An 18,179-nucleotide genomic window follows, 5' to 3' on the forward strand; every position below is an offset into this window, starting at 1 on the left:
CGTGAACATCACCGTGCAGCCAAAGTCCGTCACCGTCTTCAGCGCCGAAGACCTCAGCATGAAATGCGAAGCCTTCGGAAATCCCGCACCCGTGTGAGTCGGACGTCGGAGCTCGGCCGCATCCGACCTACATCGTGACCTTTCCACTCCTCCTTGTGATCGTTACAACTGTTTCAGATTGTCTTAGCTGCTCTGAAATATGAGTTAAAGTTAAAAGAAAAAAAAAAAAGAAGAAAATATTGCATTTAAAAAGATCGCCTCAATGAGAAACCTTTAGTTTTCTTAAATTCACAGACACACAAAGAGCCCTTGCAAGTATCGTACCGTCTTTTAAAAGCTTGAGAACGTTTTTGTTTTTCTTGACTTCTTCTATTCTTTATCCAGCTTTCGATGGATGCGGAACGGGGAGGAGTTTGACCCAAGCGGCGACCCGGGGCTAAAGGTCACAGAGAACTCCGGCTCATTTAAAGCCGCCGGGCTCAGTAATAACCTGGAAACGCTGAAGCAGTACCAAGGAAAGTACGTATGCTACGCCTCCAATGAGCTGGGGACGGCCGTTTCCAACGAGGCCATACTCAACGCTGACGGTAAGGACGCCGACGGTGACGGTTTTCATCATGAAAATCAACCAAGACGCGGGTTTTGAGGACATCTCCACCTCTTTTTATTCTTTTGAAATGATAACCAAATCTGGAATCCTGAAATATCTTGTTAATCTGTGTTAGTTGGCATGCTGGAGCGAGTAGCCGCGCCTCCCCTTGCCCTCTTTTGTAGACAGCTCATTTGTTTTTAGATGAATGTTCAACCGGAGAATCCTCCACCTACAGTTATGAAACACACACACACATGCACACACACCGAGAAAAGCAAAGAGCACCTCTGGGTTTCCATCCACCTGTGTGGCTCTCTCCCGGGTGACCTTCTTCCCTCATAGTTTCCCTGACAACGGTTTCCCCAGAAACGCTCTTGAGTCGGTGTCATACGAAGCACTCTTCAGTAATTCCTGCAGGGTTTATTGGCAACAAGCTGCGGGGATGGAGGGAGGGAGCGAGGGAGGAGAAACAGGGGGGGGGGAACAGTTGAGACAAAATTCATTATCGTTTTATTTCCACGAGACAAAAACGGCGGCATCTTTTTCTCCTTCAATCACTCCTCGACTCCTCTGATGTAGAAAGAAAGTAATACTTGTTTTTACATCGCGCGTCGCCCCGGGGTTTTCCTCCGCGAGACACAACAAATGAGTCTGGCTGGTTGTTTAAATGTCGACGTGCAAAAAAAAATGTTCAAAGCTTATATTGAAAGCCTTTTTTTTTATTTTTCCCTTCCTTCCTTCCTTCAGTTGTGCCGTCCCAGCAAAAGGAGGAAACGCAGAATGTGGTCGCCGAGGAGGGCAGCAGTACGGTCCTGAAGTGCACTCCTCCGCAGAGCTCGATGGAGCCCAACATTCACTGGATGGACTGGAGTAAGTAGATTATTTTTGTCTATCTCCTGTTACATCCTTCCTGCCTCCTGGCACTCCACATAGTCTGGACGCCGTCCTTTTTTATCAATTCAATATTTGTTTCTGTTTTTTGTTGATTATGTCATGTTGGTTTCCCTCGTTCCCTCTCACCGTGTCATCGAACTGGCGACGGTCTCGTCGCTTGGCCGACGTCGTTTTTGTCACGTCTCATGGCGGCTTTCTTCCCGCAGGTCTGCACCACATCCAGCTAAGTGAGCGGGTAATGGTTGGGAAGGACGGGAACCTATACTTTGCCAATGTGCAAACTAAAGACAGCAGGAACGATTACATCTGCAACGTCCAGTACTTTGCAACTCGCATCATTCTGGCAAAGGAACCCACCACCCTGACTGTCAACCCCAGTGAGTTTAGCAGAGGATGATCTTGTTGTTTTAACTGTTTTAGACAGAACGAGTATGCTCGGTTACTTTCCTGATGTGAAGGAAAAGCTATTCAATTTTGTAAATATAAAAGTGCTTAACAATGGATCACATTCACTCACACGCACAATCGACACCGTGAGGAATTTGGGATTCAGCGTCTTGACTAATGACACTGCGGTGTGCAGATGGAGGAGCCGAGGACCGCCAACCATCTGATTGGAGGGACGCTCGCTCTTACAAAAAGTGGAAAAAAAATAAACAGAATGATGATGAAATAATGAATGAATAATAAAAAGTTGCATGAATTCCCTTCACAGAGAATCACAACTTTTAAAGCCCCAAAACCATTTAAATGTGATAAAAATAAGAACCATAACATAACAACTTTATGTAATGAAAATACAATATTATTATTATTAAATTATATTTACTATTTATAATCATGTCTATATTATTATTATTATTATTATTATTATTATTATTATTATTGTCACTGTCATCGCAAGTGAAAGAAATCGAATTAAATCAAAAAACAACTTCTTGGATGGATGGATGGATGGAAGAATGGATGGATGGATGGATGGATGGATGGATGGATGGATGGATGGATGGATGGATGGACAGATGGACAGTTAAAGGAAACCGAAATTAGTCTTGAGCTGAGAATTGAAAACATTGAGATCGATCTTGACTGGCTGGTCTAACATCTCCAATTCCCAGACAACAGGATCCTGGTTATTGAATTTGATCTTACAGGCACTCAACAACTGAAGTGTAACTGCAGACAGACACATTTAAGAGAGGTTTGTCCGAAAGCGAGGCATCTTATAAAAGTCATGGTCTGACTCAGAGTGAAGTAGGTATGGAACTAGTATTGGAAATAGATAAACTTCTTCACGACTGAATCTATCTGACCAAATATACTTTTAATTATATATTACATCCATTTGCCGATCCCAAAACTATTTGCGGCCACTTGGGGGGGGGGGGTCACTCAGCTCTCACCATTCTAGAGGATAATAAGCAAGAGCATCGCTGATCCATTTCACTATGTCAAACTTATTTCAGCCGCCGGCAACCATAAAAACTTATCTTTAACGTAAAAAAAAAACAAACTGTGCAATATTTAATTTCACCGTGCAATATTCAGAACTGTGCAATATTTCATTTCATAACAGTACACTACAATGTTTCCTTTATCATACTATTGTGCACTCCTTACCTCACTTGTTACTAAGACACTTATAGTTTTATCACTTGTTTACTAAGACACTTTACAGTTTCACTGAGACATTTTATAGTTTATAGCTTATTTTATTTCTAATTCTGCCTTTTCTTTTTATTATTTATTACTGTTATATTTTCTGTAACTCTGGCACAACAATTTCCTTCGGGATTAATAAAGTTGTTCTTATCTTATCTCATCTTATCTTATCTTATCTTATCTTATCTTATTTTCCATTGAAATCATTCATAAAACGATGTATATTTTGATCACCAATGAAACTGCGTGCTGTAGCCACGAACCACAGGGAACAGTATTTTCTAAAAAAAAGTCCCCTCAGCCCCCACGGTGCGTTGTGTTTGCTGACATAAGCAGTGACCTTATACCCAGCTGATGGTCGGGGAGCCTGTGGGGAGGCTCTGTCACCTCCTCTGCCCACTGGTAATGAGATGCAGTTCACACTGAGATGTGGCTGCCAGCATCTGTGGCCTTACTAGAGGTCAGGGCAGATGAGCACATGTTAACATAAGACCTCTGTGTGTGTGTGTGTGAGGATTGAATCTGCGTGATGTGTCACTTAAAGGAAAAATCAGTTCCGCATGAATGTAAATGACCCATCTTTCCATATTTCCTTCTATTCCTCCCCGTCTTTCTTCAGCCAACTCGGTGGTCCGGAACAGGAGGCCCCAAATGATGACGCCGGCTGGAGGTCACAGCACTTATCATTCTCTCCGGGGCGAGTCCGTAGACCTTGAGTGCATCGTCCAAGGCCAGTGAGTGTCGGCGTGCACGTCCGAGTTTTCCAAACTCATTGGTCATAAAAGTTACTCCACTTCTCTTGATCAATCTTTCCTACCTCACATCAATTCTGCTCGCTCCTCCCTCCTTCCGGACTCTCCTAATTCCATTATCTGTCTTCGTCTGCCAACTCTGCCTCTTAACGCTCACTCTGGTTAATACATGTCTTGAGTCCGTGCACGTCGCCTTTTATAGTACATGTCCGCCTCCTGATACGTTCAATCACCACTCTCTATTTCCATTTACCTGCTTTTATATTCACCTCTCCTCCATATACCCTTCTCATGCTAATGTACTTCCTCTCTCCCCTTCAGTCCAACTCCCAAAGTAACGTGGATCAGAAAGGACGGCGAGCTGTCCGAATCTCAGACCGAGAAAGTGATGTTCGACCGTCGACTGCGCTTCAGCAATATCTTGGAGAGCGACGGGGGCGAATATCAGTGTATAGCTGAGAACATCCAGGGGACGACCACTCACACTTACACGCTGATCGTGGAGGGTACGTCAAGTAAAGCTGATTTCATTCAAAAGCAGTGACGTGCGGTGAGGTTCGTGGCCGGTGAGGCACCGCATTCTGCCGCCAAAAATGAATCCCTGGAATCACAAGCGCCCCCTATCAAGAGGCAGGAGAACTGCATGCCTCACGCAGTGGCTCTGCTCAGCACAAGAAAGTAGTACCACACATATAGTTGTTGATAAAAAAAAAAACACTGTACAACATTGAAGATGTAGTTCATATAGCAAAAGTGTTGACACATTTTAGAAGTGACATACAGAGAGACAGCAGTACGGTCTTAGTTCAGAGCATGCCAGCAGTCAGCCGTCATTGCGTAGTCTCCATTGAGGCTGAAGAGTCTGCGGCCTCACTGCATGTCTCTTCTCATTATTTGAACAGTAAATATGAAAATCCAGTGATTTTTGATCTAAAACTGGTGAAGTCAAAAGAAAAACATCTTCTTTAGTGCAAATCACTGATAAATATAACCATTTAATCCTTTTTTTTCTTCTCAAGTGAGGCACGGCCTCTCCTGCCTCCCCTGACTGCACATCACTGTTCAAATGTCATCGTGAGCGATTGTTATTCCGTTCTCCGCAGCTGCTCCGTACTGGACCAAAGAGCCAGAGAGTCAGTTATACGCCCCGGGCGAGGATGTCCGGCTGGACTGCCAGGCGGAAGGCATCCCCTCCCCCAACATCAGCTGGAGCATCAACGGGGTTCCCATCTCATGTCAGTACCCACACCCATCTAGACGTGCACACACACACATCTCAATAAGACGGGCGTGCTGACAGGGTGCGTGCTTTTCAAACAGCGACCGATGAGGACTCGAGACGCATTGTCACATCGAGCGGATCGCTGATCCTACAGGATGTCAATTTTGCTGACACTGCAACCTACCAATGCAAGGCCTCCAATAAGCACGGGGTCATTCTCACCAACGTGAACGTTTACGTCATCGGTGAGTTTTCCGATCCGGTCTTTATATTAAACACAATTGTATTCGTTCTTTCGTTTATCCTTTTTTTTTTTCTTCCTTTGTTCGGTTCCAGAGCTCCCGCCCCAAATTCTCACCGAAGAGGGGAACTTGTACATGTTTCCCGAAGGCCAGAAGGCCGTGCTGGAATGCGAGACCTTCGGTTCTCCGAAACCCAAAGTCGTATGGTGAGACCCCTCGGGACGTGCGCTCTCCTCAGTGTGTTGCGGTCCTTTGTTCACTGATTTATTCGGTGACAATTTTTAATATGAAGACATTTCACAGCCGCGACACGATGGCGAACGGAGCATTTCGTATGAATAATTTACAGCCAACTGTTAGTTTGGCAGGCAGCCAACCAGATTTAGCTATTAAATAACTGTTGGACCAACAGCCAAATTGGCAATTAATTCATCAGTCGCTCTTTCTGAAGTGTTGTTTTAACCTTGCTGGGGGGATTTGTTGTTTTTTTTCCTTATAGACACTGCATGTTGTCTGTCTTCCATCCTTCCATCCTGAGAGTGATGATTTTTTTTCTTATAAAGAAATCAAAAAAAAAGTGTTAGGCAGTCCCGAAGACACTAATATTGTCAATTTCTATTTAGATCATTGGTGATTTTCTTTTTTTTTTTTTTTTTTTTAATCCCGTATCAGGAATAAAAATGAATCACGGCACTTTGAGTCTGGGCTTTCCTCCTGCAGCAGGAAAAAAAAGAGCCACGTGCACAAAAGACTTGCCCTTTAGAATTTTGGCATTGATTTCTTCATCCGAACATTTCTTTTAGCTCCTAATCATCATCATCTTTGCCAAAAAAACTTGAATTAATGAGCAACACCTGTCTCAGAATGATAAAATATGATATTTTTAATGCTGCCTCCTGTTCTAGATGATTTTGTGTTTAATACATCAAAAACGATGGAATGTAACATGTTAACACTGTAACATCTACAAATCTTAATATGACCATTTTAGACAAGTCAATGGTACGGTGAATTGTTATTACTGAATGTCAGTATAATGACAAGAGAAAACACAGATGTTTACTTTTGTAGTCATATTAGGCACCATATTTAGTTGCAGATGATTTCATATTGATACTTATTGGGTTTTTTGCATACTTGTGTAAACACTTTGGAATCACTCACCCTTATAGTTGATAGAAATCTCTGTAGGCTCACTGAATGTCATATGCCAAACGCTTACATCCAGCTATTTCTGAATCCTATATCGCATTACGGGAGCGGCGTGGCTCAGATGCTCGAATAGCCGCCTCCGTTATATTTTTCCACTTCCCTGTGAAGGTTTTTAACGTAGCCGGACGTTTCTTTTCCAGGTTGAGTAGCAGCACCGTCTCCCTCTTGGCAGATCCAAGAGTGAACCAGCTCACCACGGGAGAACTCGAAATCTTCAATGTCACTCGCGACGACGCCGGCTTCTACACCTGCTCCCTGCTGAACAGCAACCTGTCAATCACCGCAGAGCTGGACGTACCAAGTGAGCGAGACACGCACACATGCACGGCGTGCACATATTATATGCGCGGCCCGGAGCGTGTCCGAGCGTTCCGTCTCCTTGTTTTCCCTCTCCAGACAGGACGGTGATCTTGACGCCCCCGCAGGCTCTGAAGGTCCAGCCTGGAAACACGGCCATCTTCACCTGTCTCGGCCAGGTCGACCCCAAACTCGGCCCTCCGTTTATTCAGTGGAAAAAGGACAATAAGAAGATCTTCCAGTCCCACAGCGATGAAAAGTACGACCGACGGGGACGCGATCACGATCGCGCGTGAAAAAAACGCATGAAGGAAAAAAAAAAATTCTGCTTTATTCCTCCAGATACACGTTTGATGGACAAGACTTGATCATTGCGAATGTTCAGCCCGAAGATGAGGGACTCTTCACCTGTGAGATCATGAGCAAGCGGGACTCGGCTGAAGCCAGTGGCACGCTCACGTTATACGGTAAGGTCACGGGCCGCCTTTCTGAGGGAACATTCATCCTTGTTTGTTGAGCCGCATTTTGTAATAACAGTGCATTTTGTAATAAACGTCCAAAATGTGATAACTTTTTCCATTTCATTTTGTAATGAAGCCGCATTTTATAATAAACTGCCCAACGCATTTTGTAATAAATTTTGCCGTATTATGTAATAAGTTATTATATATTGAGAAGATTATTACAAAATGCACTTGCAACTTTTTTATTCTCTAGGAAATGTAATAACATGGTGCATTATGTAATAACAAGCATAGTTTATTTGTTTGTCAGTTGTATTTTATTTTACTTTAACGTATTTGCAAAAGCTAGGCCTATTATTAATATCACTGTATTAGCCTAGTAGCAGTACTTAGCAATTACTATCAGTACACTATTCAAAGGTTGCATTAACAGAGAATATTCTATAAATTCCATGTTATTTCATTTCCCAGAGAATAAAAAAGTTGCAAGTGCATTTTGTAACAAGCTTCTCAAAATGTAATAACTTATTATGTAATGCTGCAAAATTTATTACAAAATGCGGCGGTTTATTACAAAATGCGGCTTTATTACAAAAATGAAATGAAAAAATTATTACATTTTGGACGTTTATCACAAAATGCACCGTTCCCTGCGGCTCAACAGGGAAGCTGTGAAACGTGAGCGCTAGTTGTTGCCCATCATGTTTTGTGACTGGTGTGCGGTGAATTTTGCTATTGAACGCGATCAATGTCCCCCCTCAGATCGTCCTGACCCACCCGTCCGGCTGCAGATCTCTGAGCCCAAACGTCGTACCGTCAACCTCAGCTGGACCCCTGGAGACGATCACAACAGCGCCGTGCTAGGTTTAGTACAGACTCACTCCGTTTTATTCTGTTTTATTATATTCGGTGTACTGTTTTTTTTTTAGGTGTGATCATGCAACACACAGACATTTGGAATATTGGACAATTCCGACTCCGGCTTCAATGCAAACCAAACGGACAATTACGTCTTTGTTGCTCCGCTGTTGTTAATAATGTTGTTCAGCGTTGATTACTTATTGTGCTCTGCAGAGTATGTGGTGGAGTTTGAAGATCAGGGTTTAAAGGAGAGGGGTTGGGAAGAGTTGAAGAGAGTGGGAGGAAACAAAGAGCACGCCAGTCTCACTCTGTGGCCGTACATGTCCTACCGTTTTCGAGTTATCGCCATCAACGAGGTGGGCAAGAGCGCTCCCAGTGAACCCTCGGACATCCATAACACCGCCGCCGAAGGTAAGGGCCGTCGCTTCGGCTTAATACCGCCATAACCCAGAATGATGTCATGCCTTAAAACCTGACGTTTATCTCCTGCCGCAGCTCCGGATAATAACCCTGAAGACGTTAGGAGCGAGTCCACATTTCCAGACACGCTAGTCATCGCCTGGGAGGTAAACCTTAGCCGGATCCGGAGTGAAACGGCGGCGACAAAAATTGCTACGCCTCATTGGCCGGTCTTGCTATCTCTGCGCAGGAAATGGACGGGCGTAATTTCAACGGACCTGACTTTGAGTACCGGGTGCTGTGGAGGCGGGTGGTGGGCAGCGGGCCCAACTGGCACACCAACTACACAGAAGCGCCACCTTTCGTGGTCACCGACGTCGGCACCTTTTCCGCCTTCGAGATAAAAGTGCAGGCTGTCAATGAGGTAGGGGAAGGGCCAGAGCCTGACCCTGTGATTGGCTACTCAGGAGAAGACGGTAAACATTGTTTTCTTTTTCTAGCTATAAGAGTTACTCGAAGAGGGGACTGTTTTTTTTTAGATTTCCTCCTTTCTGTCACCGCTTCCCAGTTCCCTTGGAGGCGCCTATGGATGTAGGCGTTGTGCTCCTGAACAGCACGGCCATCAGGGTCACCTGGGCGCCAGTGGACAGGGATACGGTCAGAGGGCACCTGCTGGGATACAAGGTATTGATCCATTTTCATATCCAGCCTCCGTCCTGAGAATAATTAATATTACAGCTCTTAACCTGACCCTGGCTCCGGAGTCCCGTTTAGTCTCCGGGCAGGGCGGAACGAAGCCTCCTTTTGTGTCAGACCATGCTCATTTGTCACGCGGTATCCCTCAAACATCTTCACCTATGATGCAAAAAAAAAACAAAACATCTCTACTTCTTCTGTAAAACCCGGCCGCCTTGAGAAAACCCGAGCAAATAAATGTCATTTCCTGTGAACTGGTGCCACGCTGGTGACTGATGTCAGCTGATGTAATGCATTATTACACCACAATACAAAAATATTAACGATAAAGCGACAAAATGGTTTGTAATATGGAGTCGTTAAATTGCGACGCCCCCCCAAAGCAATGAAGCGAACTGTGTTTCTCATTTACTGAATTTCCTGAACATGATACGATATAATGTTCCTTGCATTTTGCACAGAATTTTAGGAGTTTAATTAAAGAAGGGACAAGGAAGCTGATTTGCACTGAACTGTACAGACACCTCTACCACTATTCTCCCCCATAAAAACATTTATGTATTTGTTTATTTATCTATTTGTATTTTAGTTCAGTTTTTAGTTCAGTACATTCAGTTTTTTAGGCCTTCAAATCTACTTCATTTTCACCTGATTATCAAGCTGTTATTGTATGGTTTTATATAATGACTTGTTTTGCAATAAACTGCACAGAAACGTCTGCTGCTACTCTCTACATACAAAATACATACATTTATACATTTATATGCCGTTAAATCTCTGTCACCTTTTCACCTCAGTACCAGTAAATTGTTACTGCCTGCACTTTAATGTTTAACGTTTATTGTGCACTTTACCGTTTTTCTGTTTGTGCACTTTATTATGATTATTTTGTTAATTTCATGTCACTGTGATAGTGAGAAACATCTTTTTGCTTCCTCTGTGTGTCTCATGCAGGGGTGTCAAACTAATTTTCACCAAGAGCCACATCAACATAATGGTTGCCCTCAAGGGCCACATGTAACAGTAACAGTATAAATGTCACTAAATGTAACCAAATGTAATGTAAAATAAATGTATGTAACATTTTGTTTGATGCTTTTCTGGAAGTCTAACTTTGGCATGCTTAGCTCCGCATTTGGTGTCAAACTGCCGCAGTAGATCGTACTCTTTGACAACCAACGCTGCCTCATAACACAAATGACATAGCGTTTTTTCTCCTTGAAGCACAAAAACTGTTGCCTGCATCAGAACTGAAAAAAGTTACATTTCCATTTGGCTGATTTATTACCTTTTTTTTTTTTTTTAATTTTTTTTTTTTTTTTTTTGTGCGGCTCTAGATTTACTTGACCAGGACCGGCTCCAGGGATAACCACAGGAGTCGAAGATCCCGGGAGCCGGAGACAACAATCATAAGAGAGACCGGCGCCAACGAGGAAAGGAAGGTGATGGGAGATCTCAGACCCTACTCCCAGTATACCCTGGTCGTCACTGTGTTCAACAGCAAAGGAGAGGGGCCGCCATCTGAGATGCTGTCCTTCGAAACGGATGAGGGAGGTGAGAGCGGGAGGAAAAAAATCGGTAATCGTGATGAGGGACAAAACTGTATTGAGCCGGGGTCGGAGATCGTGGGTTGAAATATTATTGAGCGGCCGGCAAAGGGTGGGAGAAATAGATGACTGTGTTGAAATAGTCCGATCGTGTTTTTCTGTTGCGGTTAATCAGGCCTCGCACCAACTCCAGTCAACGTGCTCTTTGTAGTAATAGTATAAGCAGTGATGATAATGATGGACTTTCTGCGTTCCCAGTTCCTTCTGCTCCCACGTCCCTGACGCTGGACAGCCCCTCGGAGACAGAAATGACCGTCCGCTGGACGCCGCCCGACCACCCCAATGGGATCCTCACTGGATATATACTGCAGTACCAACGAAGTGAGCCGCATTTACATTTAATCACTTATCATAAATTTACCAAGATCCATAATATCCACGACTGTCAATAACATTAATACCATGCAATGTTTTCAGCAAAATCCATAAACTGATAAATGCCGAAAGCATTGCTTGCTGTCGATGTTCACCGGTCTTAAATATCTAAGTTGTTGTTTTTGTATTTTTGTCGGGGTTAGTCATGGATAGTGAAGAAAACCCCATGGTTATTAAGACCGTAGACGATCCAACGATCACCTCGTACACCTTGAACAGCCTGGACAGACACAGCCACTACCGCTTCTCCCTGAGCGCGCGTACTGCCGCAGGAGAAGGCAAGCCCGTCGTACTGGAGGGCGCAACAACACTGGAAGGAGGTACCACGCCAAAAGAAAACTCACAACAGAAAAGCCGCCGCGGACGCGTTCGAACCCTCTCTGCTCAATCTGTTTTTCAGTTACTCCTGATAACTTCTTCCTGTCTGCGGGAGAAAACTTTCTGAACCTCAGCTGGGTGGCCAAGAAGAGACACAGGAATGTCAACTTCCAGATCCACTACCTCAAAAAAAATGGTATATATGTAATATGTATATAAGGCAAACTCTCTTCGTGTCTTGTGCATGTCAAGCAATGACATGTTTGCCTCATGAACCTGTTCTGGCAGAATTGCCGACCAAATGCGGTGAAATGCGGTATCGTAACTAGGCGTCAAAACCGAGTTCTTTTTTCTAATTAGATAAAACGTTCAGATCACATGATACCATGGGGTAATGCGTATCCAGATTTAAAGCTTTATTCGATTGCACCCTGGACCTCCAAGTCACCATTGAGGTCAGAGGTCAGAGGTCACTTCCTCAGTCCCTAACCCTTAAGGTCACTGATAAATTTTTCTTTTTTGTTAACGCTCAACTTGCATGCCTCTGTACACCGTTACCAGCGAGAAGTGGCACAACATCCGGAAAAGGGGGTTTTTAATTTTAGATTCCGGAAAAAAGCATGAAAAAAACCTAGAGACCCGAAAGGTGTTGTTTTTTCTGAAATATCTCTTTAACAAAAACGGATATAATCAGCCTGTTTAAGCTTCCCTTCTGATAACTAGATGATCTTTCGCGTGCAGTCCCAGGGGAAACCCCGTGCGGCACGAAACCATGTTGTTGAAGCGGTGCATTATGGGAAAAGCTTGTCAAACTCCCATGACTGAGGAAAACCCCCCGCGGTTCCCCGTTACGTCTCTGCAGGTGACAATAAATGGAAGAAGACGGAAAAGGTGAACACGTCGCAGTCCTTCTACCAGCTCCAGGGCCTGACGCCCGGCACTCATTATCATCTACTCTTCACCGCCAGCAACAAAACCTTCTGGAAGACTAACATCAAGACGGACGGAACAGGTAATATGAGTCTGTCTTCATTTAACTTTATTGCTTTCATCTCTCCCCTTTCCTCTGGGCTTCCCACGTCTTAATATACAGCGGATCCTGCTGAGAACATCTTGCAGCTCCATGCAGCGCTTGTGAAGTGCTTTCAAACACGCACGAGAACAGAGCTTGCTCCGCCAAATAAAATAATCTATTACCTCTGTTTGTTTAGATTATTTCGGGGCGCTTTCACGGGTCCCGAGCGACACGCCGACGTCTCACAATTCAGAATACATTTGGCCCTGTGGTGGATTTGTTTTCCTTTTTCAAATTCTTCCTCCCCATACGCTTCCGTTCTCTCCACTTCACTTTCCTCTCCTTCTTTTTTTCCGAGAAAGCAGTGACAGAGGTGCAGCCGAGCTTTGCGACGCAGGGCTGGTTCATCGGCGTGGTGAGCGCCATCGTGCTGCTGCTGCTGATACTGCTCATCCTCTGCTTCATCAAGAGGAGCAAAGGCGGCAAATATTCAGGCAAGTCGAACACGCCGTGGCCAATAATGAGCGTTCGCAGGTCTTAATGTTGAACTGTGAGACCCGACTGTATTCGCCCGCTGTGGCTGAATACAGCTTGTGTCTATTAATAGCATCCCTCCCAGGCCCCCGGAGTGCCGTCATGGATTATGGGCCCTGTGAAAAGATATTACATCGGGGTCCCCGAACAAAACCGACCCTACCCATTTGTTTTAAACGGCACCTCTGAAACTTAACGAACCCATTCAAATTACCTTCCTTGTCCGTGGCCTGTAAAAGTGGAACGGTGTACATTTAGTTTATAAGAAATATGCAGAGGGACAACATTGCAAATAGACTAGCCTCTGTATAAAATAAATGAATTTAACATTGAATGAGTTTCACGAATGATGACCCATTAACCAAGGTATCATGTATGCTATTTATAAGTGTCAGTGTCACTTTATCACCGATTGACCCACTTAATGTGTCATCATCCGATGGAAACTGAGCTTTTTTTAACACAAATAATCACATGGAAAAAATGGTTGAATTCTGGAAAGAATGAAGAAATATTTTTTTTTTTGTCAAAATGCCGACTGACGTGTAATTTAAGACCGATCTTCATCTTTGAGCATGTACCTCTCTCAAACTATTAAATATGCATCAAGAGTTTCAAAAAAAACAATAAATAACAAAACAAAAAGAGTTGAAATTTAAAATGTGTTATTGAGTAATCAATGTTAGGGGAGTGACAAGAATTAATTTCACATTTATTTTTGAGAAGCTTCCTCAAGTCTTCTAACCTCTCATTGCTGTCTAGTGTTAGAATCCTGATTTGTCTCTGACAGTAGACGTGATGAAACTCCTCCTCCTCCTCTTCCTCACCACCAACCTAAGAGGAAAGGTTTATTAAAACCGTGTTTTAATGACATCGCATTGCAAAGATACTACCATGGATAAAGTCCTCGCGTTTAGAATGCGACAGCTTGCTCGCGTTTATCCGTTTTGGAGGCTCCATTGCAAATAATTGGCCGGCTTTCACTTGAATTACATTCCCCTCCTTGAAGCCCTCACATCAAATGCAAAATGAAAAGGACTTCTGAGGGTGTTCCTTCTCACAGAGTCGCAAAGGAAGAAGAGGCTCTGCTCTGAAAAGGAATGGCTGATAGAAATTTACAAACCCACCACTGACTGCAACCCGTAGGTCATAAATGGCCTGAGAAAATGCACTGGCCTTTCATTCTTCTGACACGAGGGAGCAAGAGGCTTATTTGATGTGGTAAAAGCAAAGACTGATGGAATAGTAAATCTGGAGATATCCCAGGACAAATAGTAATTCTTGAAAGTGTTGAGGTTTTTTTTTTTTTTTTAGATGTATTTGACAGTGACATTGCTGAAGGTGAGACGCCAAGTTCTGTTTAAAAGAAAAAAAAAAAAAAAAATTAAATCCCGCTCCATTTACTTCACGCTGTGAAATATTTTTGATTAGATCAAATGCCGTCGTGGACATGGATTTGTATTTTTTTTTTTCGCGTTATCACAAATGTCTTCTGGACATGAGTGACGTCCGAAACTTTTCCCTCCTTTCTTTTCTCTCAGTGAAAGACAAAGAAGACGGCCCGATGGACTCGGAAGCGCGGCCTATGAAAGACGAGACGATCGGAGAGTACAGGTTTGTCACTTGAATGCGAACCGCCTCTGTTTTGCGATGTGTCGTTTCCCTGCAGATCACCCGGATATGAACACCTAACACTTCCAGACACCCCTAATATTTGTTTTGTTTTCCTCACCCACTGCGTTCCTTTCTTTGTTCCCTGATCTCCCCAATGCCTGCCCCTGCAATGCAGATCTCTAGAAAGGTATGCTGTGCTTCAAAATCCCCCACCTGTTTTTGTTGTTTTTCCGATTATCCCACTCACTCGCCTGCCTGCAACAATTTCCACTTTACCTTACAAATGTACAATTTGCATGTCTTTTCCGAAGCGCTTACTCATCGCATTCTTTGTTTTGCCGGAGCGTACATTTAATTCGTGACTCTTTCGCGCTGAATATCATTTCCCCGCCTTTAAATCCCAGCGATCTGGAAGAGAAGTGTACGGACAGCCTGCCGTCCCTGTGCAAGGAGAGCAACCTGTGCAGCGAGGACAACCTGGACTTCACGTGCGGCAGTGCCGTGACCACTGAGCTCAACATTGACGAATCTCTGGTCAGCCAGTACAGCCGCCCCAGCGAGGGTCCCGAGGCGCTACAAGGACTGCCAGATAGCTCCCCGCTCAATCCCACCATCATTTCCCCCGCCACCAACGGCCTGCCCAACTCTGTCACCATCCTCGATTAACTCCCAAACATCAACCAGGGACCACCAGACCAAAATATGTCAACACATACGTGCCCATATGCTCCTGTTCCCGACTGTGTAGTTTGACAGCTAATACACAATCAATGTATTGACTTTCCAGATGCTTGTGGCAGTCATCTGATCGCCAAAACTATTTTGACCAAAGGAGAGTCCAGATAAGTAGAAAAAAACGTGTGAGCGACACCGCATAAAACTACTGACAGGAAAATGTCCTTTCACTCCCTCGAACCCTTTTTATTTGCGCGTGTCGGTAGTTTACAACATATCTAAACGAACATAATTTATTCGTCTTTACTTTTGATCTCTTTTTTTTTCCCTCTCAAAGTAAAATCAACAGAGAAAGAATGTTATGTAGGTAGAGATATCGGCAGATTTTCAGGTATGGCCCGATAGAGATGCAGCGTGGTGAGTAGAAAGTGATGATGGTGACGGTGGGCCCTCGCGGGGGGGGGAAACACGGCATAGGCTGATGCAACACGTCTTGGATAATTACCAAGTTGGTTTTTTTTTGGTTTTGTTTTTTTAATCATTTCACTTTTCTAAGCCATCGCACGAGGTTTCACGTTGTGATTTCCCAATGACGAATCTTCTTTCAAATGATTATTCGCCACGTTTTATCGTCGAATTGATTTTCATATTTTTTTACACACTAATTATATGAAATATAGTAACTAATTATTCTCTTTATCGTCGTATCTCATGATCAGGATTGTTTCTTTTTAAACACGTGGAGCCAAGTTTCTAACTCTAAATAACAATGAATGCATAAAGGGGAACTTGCTGTGAAAATGCTACGTAGCATCCGGTGTATATAGCTGCATCTACATATTAGCCATAATACAGTATTATAGATATGTACATACTCTTTAAATGTTCCTGTGCCTGCTGGGTTTGCATAGAGCTCCAGATTGATGTCATTACATACTCTCTCGCTTTCCACACCAGACGTGTAATGTCATTATTTGAAATGATATCGTAGTATTTTGTGTTGAGAAATATGTGTGTAGCTTTCTGTAGGTGTCTATGTCTCTTTCTACACCGTATTAAAAAAACATTGTTGTCTCCAGTTAACAATCTGTCATACCTCTTCATCTGATACTTCGCACATTGCTTGAGGAGCAGTATTTATTACAGATTAGGAAGCAGGGTTTTGTCGGTAAACTCTTAAGCTTTTGTTTTTCAGACCCTCTTTAATGCAAACTGAAAGGGCAGACAAATGAAGTGATGAGTGATGAAGATATTGCATTTACGTTGTGCACGGAGAATGTATTCTTTTCGGGTCGGGGCAGACGCTGTACTACATGATACCGGAAAAATAAAACGGGGTCACAATGTATCTGATAGATGAGGGCTGTGAGGAGGAGACCTGGACAGGTGTTTTTTGGTTGTTTTTTCACGGAATGTAAATACATCCCCTAAAGATCGTTTTGACAAAATAACATATGATTGATATATAAAATGTGAAAGTTTGAAAGACTTAAAAAAAAAAAAACAAACGAAAAAAAAAAACTTTTACAATATTACGAGATGTATTTTTTTCTGCTCTTTAGTATTGCTTTTTCAATTTTGACAAATTAAATGCAGTGAGATTTGGCTGTTTTAGCAGAAATAGTTCATAGCTGAGGAATTAAAAAAGGGAAAAAAAAGGGTCCGCATTGTTCTGTAGATGTTTCAAAATGTTTTGAACATTTGAGTATAAAACAAATGTACATTTAGTGTCATTTAGTGATAGTAGATACAATGGAAGATTGCGTTCAACCCATTAAATGCATTGCAGTGAAGTGAATATCTGTGGCGTTTTTTGTGCAGTCATGACGGCAAAGATGCATCAAGCCAGTTTGCAAAACACGGGGAATCTCTAAATACACGTTATTATCGGTTTTCCCTTTCCAAGTAAAGCTCTCCACTAGCCAAATATCTGGTGATTATCTCCATGATGGGATGTCTAAAAGAAAAAAAAAAGGCTAGCGGCACTTAAAGCAGTGCATGTAAGTTCCTTGTTGTTGGTTATACACACACACACTCAGGATAAAGAAAAAGAAATAAATCTATTTTCATACAGGAGCAATGCATGACACACAATATGCCAATATTCTATCTTGACTATCTGCTGCTAAACATCTGTGTTTGTTACTGTTTGGCAAACGTTAGCTTTGAACGAGGTATGGGTGTACACACACACAGATACTCACTCAGCTGCCGTTCACTCTGCTCCTCATGTGTCGAGGGTGTGTGTGTGTGCGTGTGTGTGTGTGTGTGTGTGTGTGTATGTGTGTGTGTTTGTGGGGGGGTTCAGCTTCGCCCTTTGTTTTTCCACTGTTGTGTTTTCCCTTTTATGTAGCTAACGCATTAAGACTCAAAAGTGAAATGGTTTGTCTTGACAACATTCTTGAAGATGTAAAAGCGGATTTTTTTAACGAAGATACCTGCGTGGGAGGCGAGGGGAGGGCGACAGGAAGGGAGCGGATGTCACTGTTGTGGAGCTGTATGTCTTTGAGATGTGTGACGTGCGCTTTGAGCACATTGAGCCTGATGGAACTACTTGTATGCTGGGTCCAGGAGCTGGATGTACCGCTCACAGTGTGGGGCTAATACAACTGTAACTGCATTCTGATTCTAACCATGTAACCGGACATTTGATTGAAAAAATAAAATATGTGGAACATTCTGTAAGAAAAACGTCTTCCTTTTTTGTCATCGGACATCGACGTTGATGTTACTTTTAAGAGGTACGAG

The 18,179-nt window shown here is 43.2% G+C and overlaps 1 protein-coding gene across 2 annotated transcripts in view; it reads left to right on the top strand.

The window, feature by feature from the left end:
• The window catches only part of l1cama (L1 cell adhesion molecule, paralog a), a 45,886-nt gene extending 27,764 nt beyond the window's left edge, over positions 1-18,122 (top strand). For both annotated transcript variants that reach the window (XM_086141984.1, XM_086141985.1), the window contains 25 exons: positions 1-93; positions 385-587; positions 1,340-1,462; positions 1,693-1,863; positions 3,768-3,882; positions 4,222-4,406; positions 5,004-5,135; positions 5,221-5,367; positions 5,459-5,570; positions 6,717-6,877; positions 6,973-7,132; positions 7,216-7,340; positions 8,100-8,201; positions 8,412-8,609; positions 8,694-8,764; positions 8,848-9,073; positions 9,166-9,281; positions 10,631-10,847; positions 11,099-11,221; positions 11,419-11,595; positions 11,676-11,789; positions 12,456-12,605; positions 12,971-13,102; positions 14,684-14,756; positions 15,161-18,122. The exon at positions 1-93 is cut by the window's left edge and continues 10 nt beyond it. In XM_086141984.1, coding sequence (XP_085998110.1) covers positions 1-93; positions 385-587; positions 1,340-1,462; positions 1,693-1,863; positions 3,768-3,882; positions 4,222-4,406; positions 5,004-5,135; positions 5,221-5,367; positions 5,459-5,570; positions 6,717-6,877; positions 6,973-7,132; positions 7,216-7,340; positions 8,100-8,201; positions 8,412-8,609; positions 8,694-8,764; positions 8,848-9,073; positions 9,166-9,281; positions 10,631-10,847; positions 11,099-11,221; positions 11,419-11,595; positions 11,676-11,789; positions 12,456-12,605; positions 12,971-13,102; positions 14,684-14,756; positions 15,161-15,422 — 3,688 coding nt within the window. In that variant the 3' untranslated portion in view covers positions 15,423-18,122. The remainder of the gene's footprint in view (positions 94-384; positions 588-1,339; positions 1,463-1,692; positions 1,864-3,767; positions 3,883-4,221; positions 4,407-5,003; positions 5,136-5,220; positions 5,368-5,458; positions 5,571-6,716; positions 6,878-6,972; positions 7,133-7,215; positions 7,341-8,099; positions 8,202-8,411; positions 8,610-8,693; positions 8,765-8,847; positions 9,074-9,165; positions 9,282-10,630; positions 10,848-11,098; positions 11,222-11,418; positions 11,596-11,675; positions 11,790-12,455; positions 12,606-12,970; positions 13,103-14,683; positions 14,757-15,160) is intronic.
• Positions 18,123-18,179: the final 57 nt, after the last annotated feature.

Source organism: Fistularia commersonii, chromosome 34 (genome assembly GCF_037954325.1).
Source record: "Fistularia commersonii isolate RoL2024-O1a breed Wild chromosome 34, RoL_Fcom_v1.0, whole genome shotgun sequence".
In the NCBI taxonomy this organism is placed as follows: domain Eukaryota; kingdom Metazoa; phylum Chordata; class Actinopteri; order Syngnathiformes; family Fistulariidae; genus Fistularia; species Fistularia commersonii.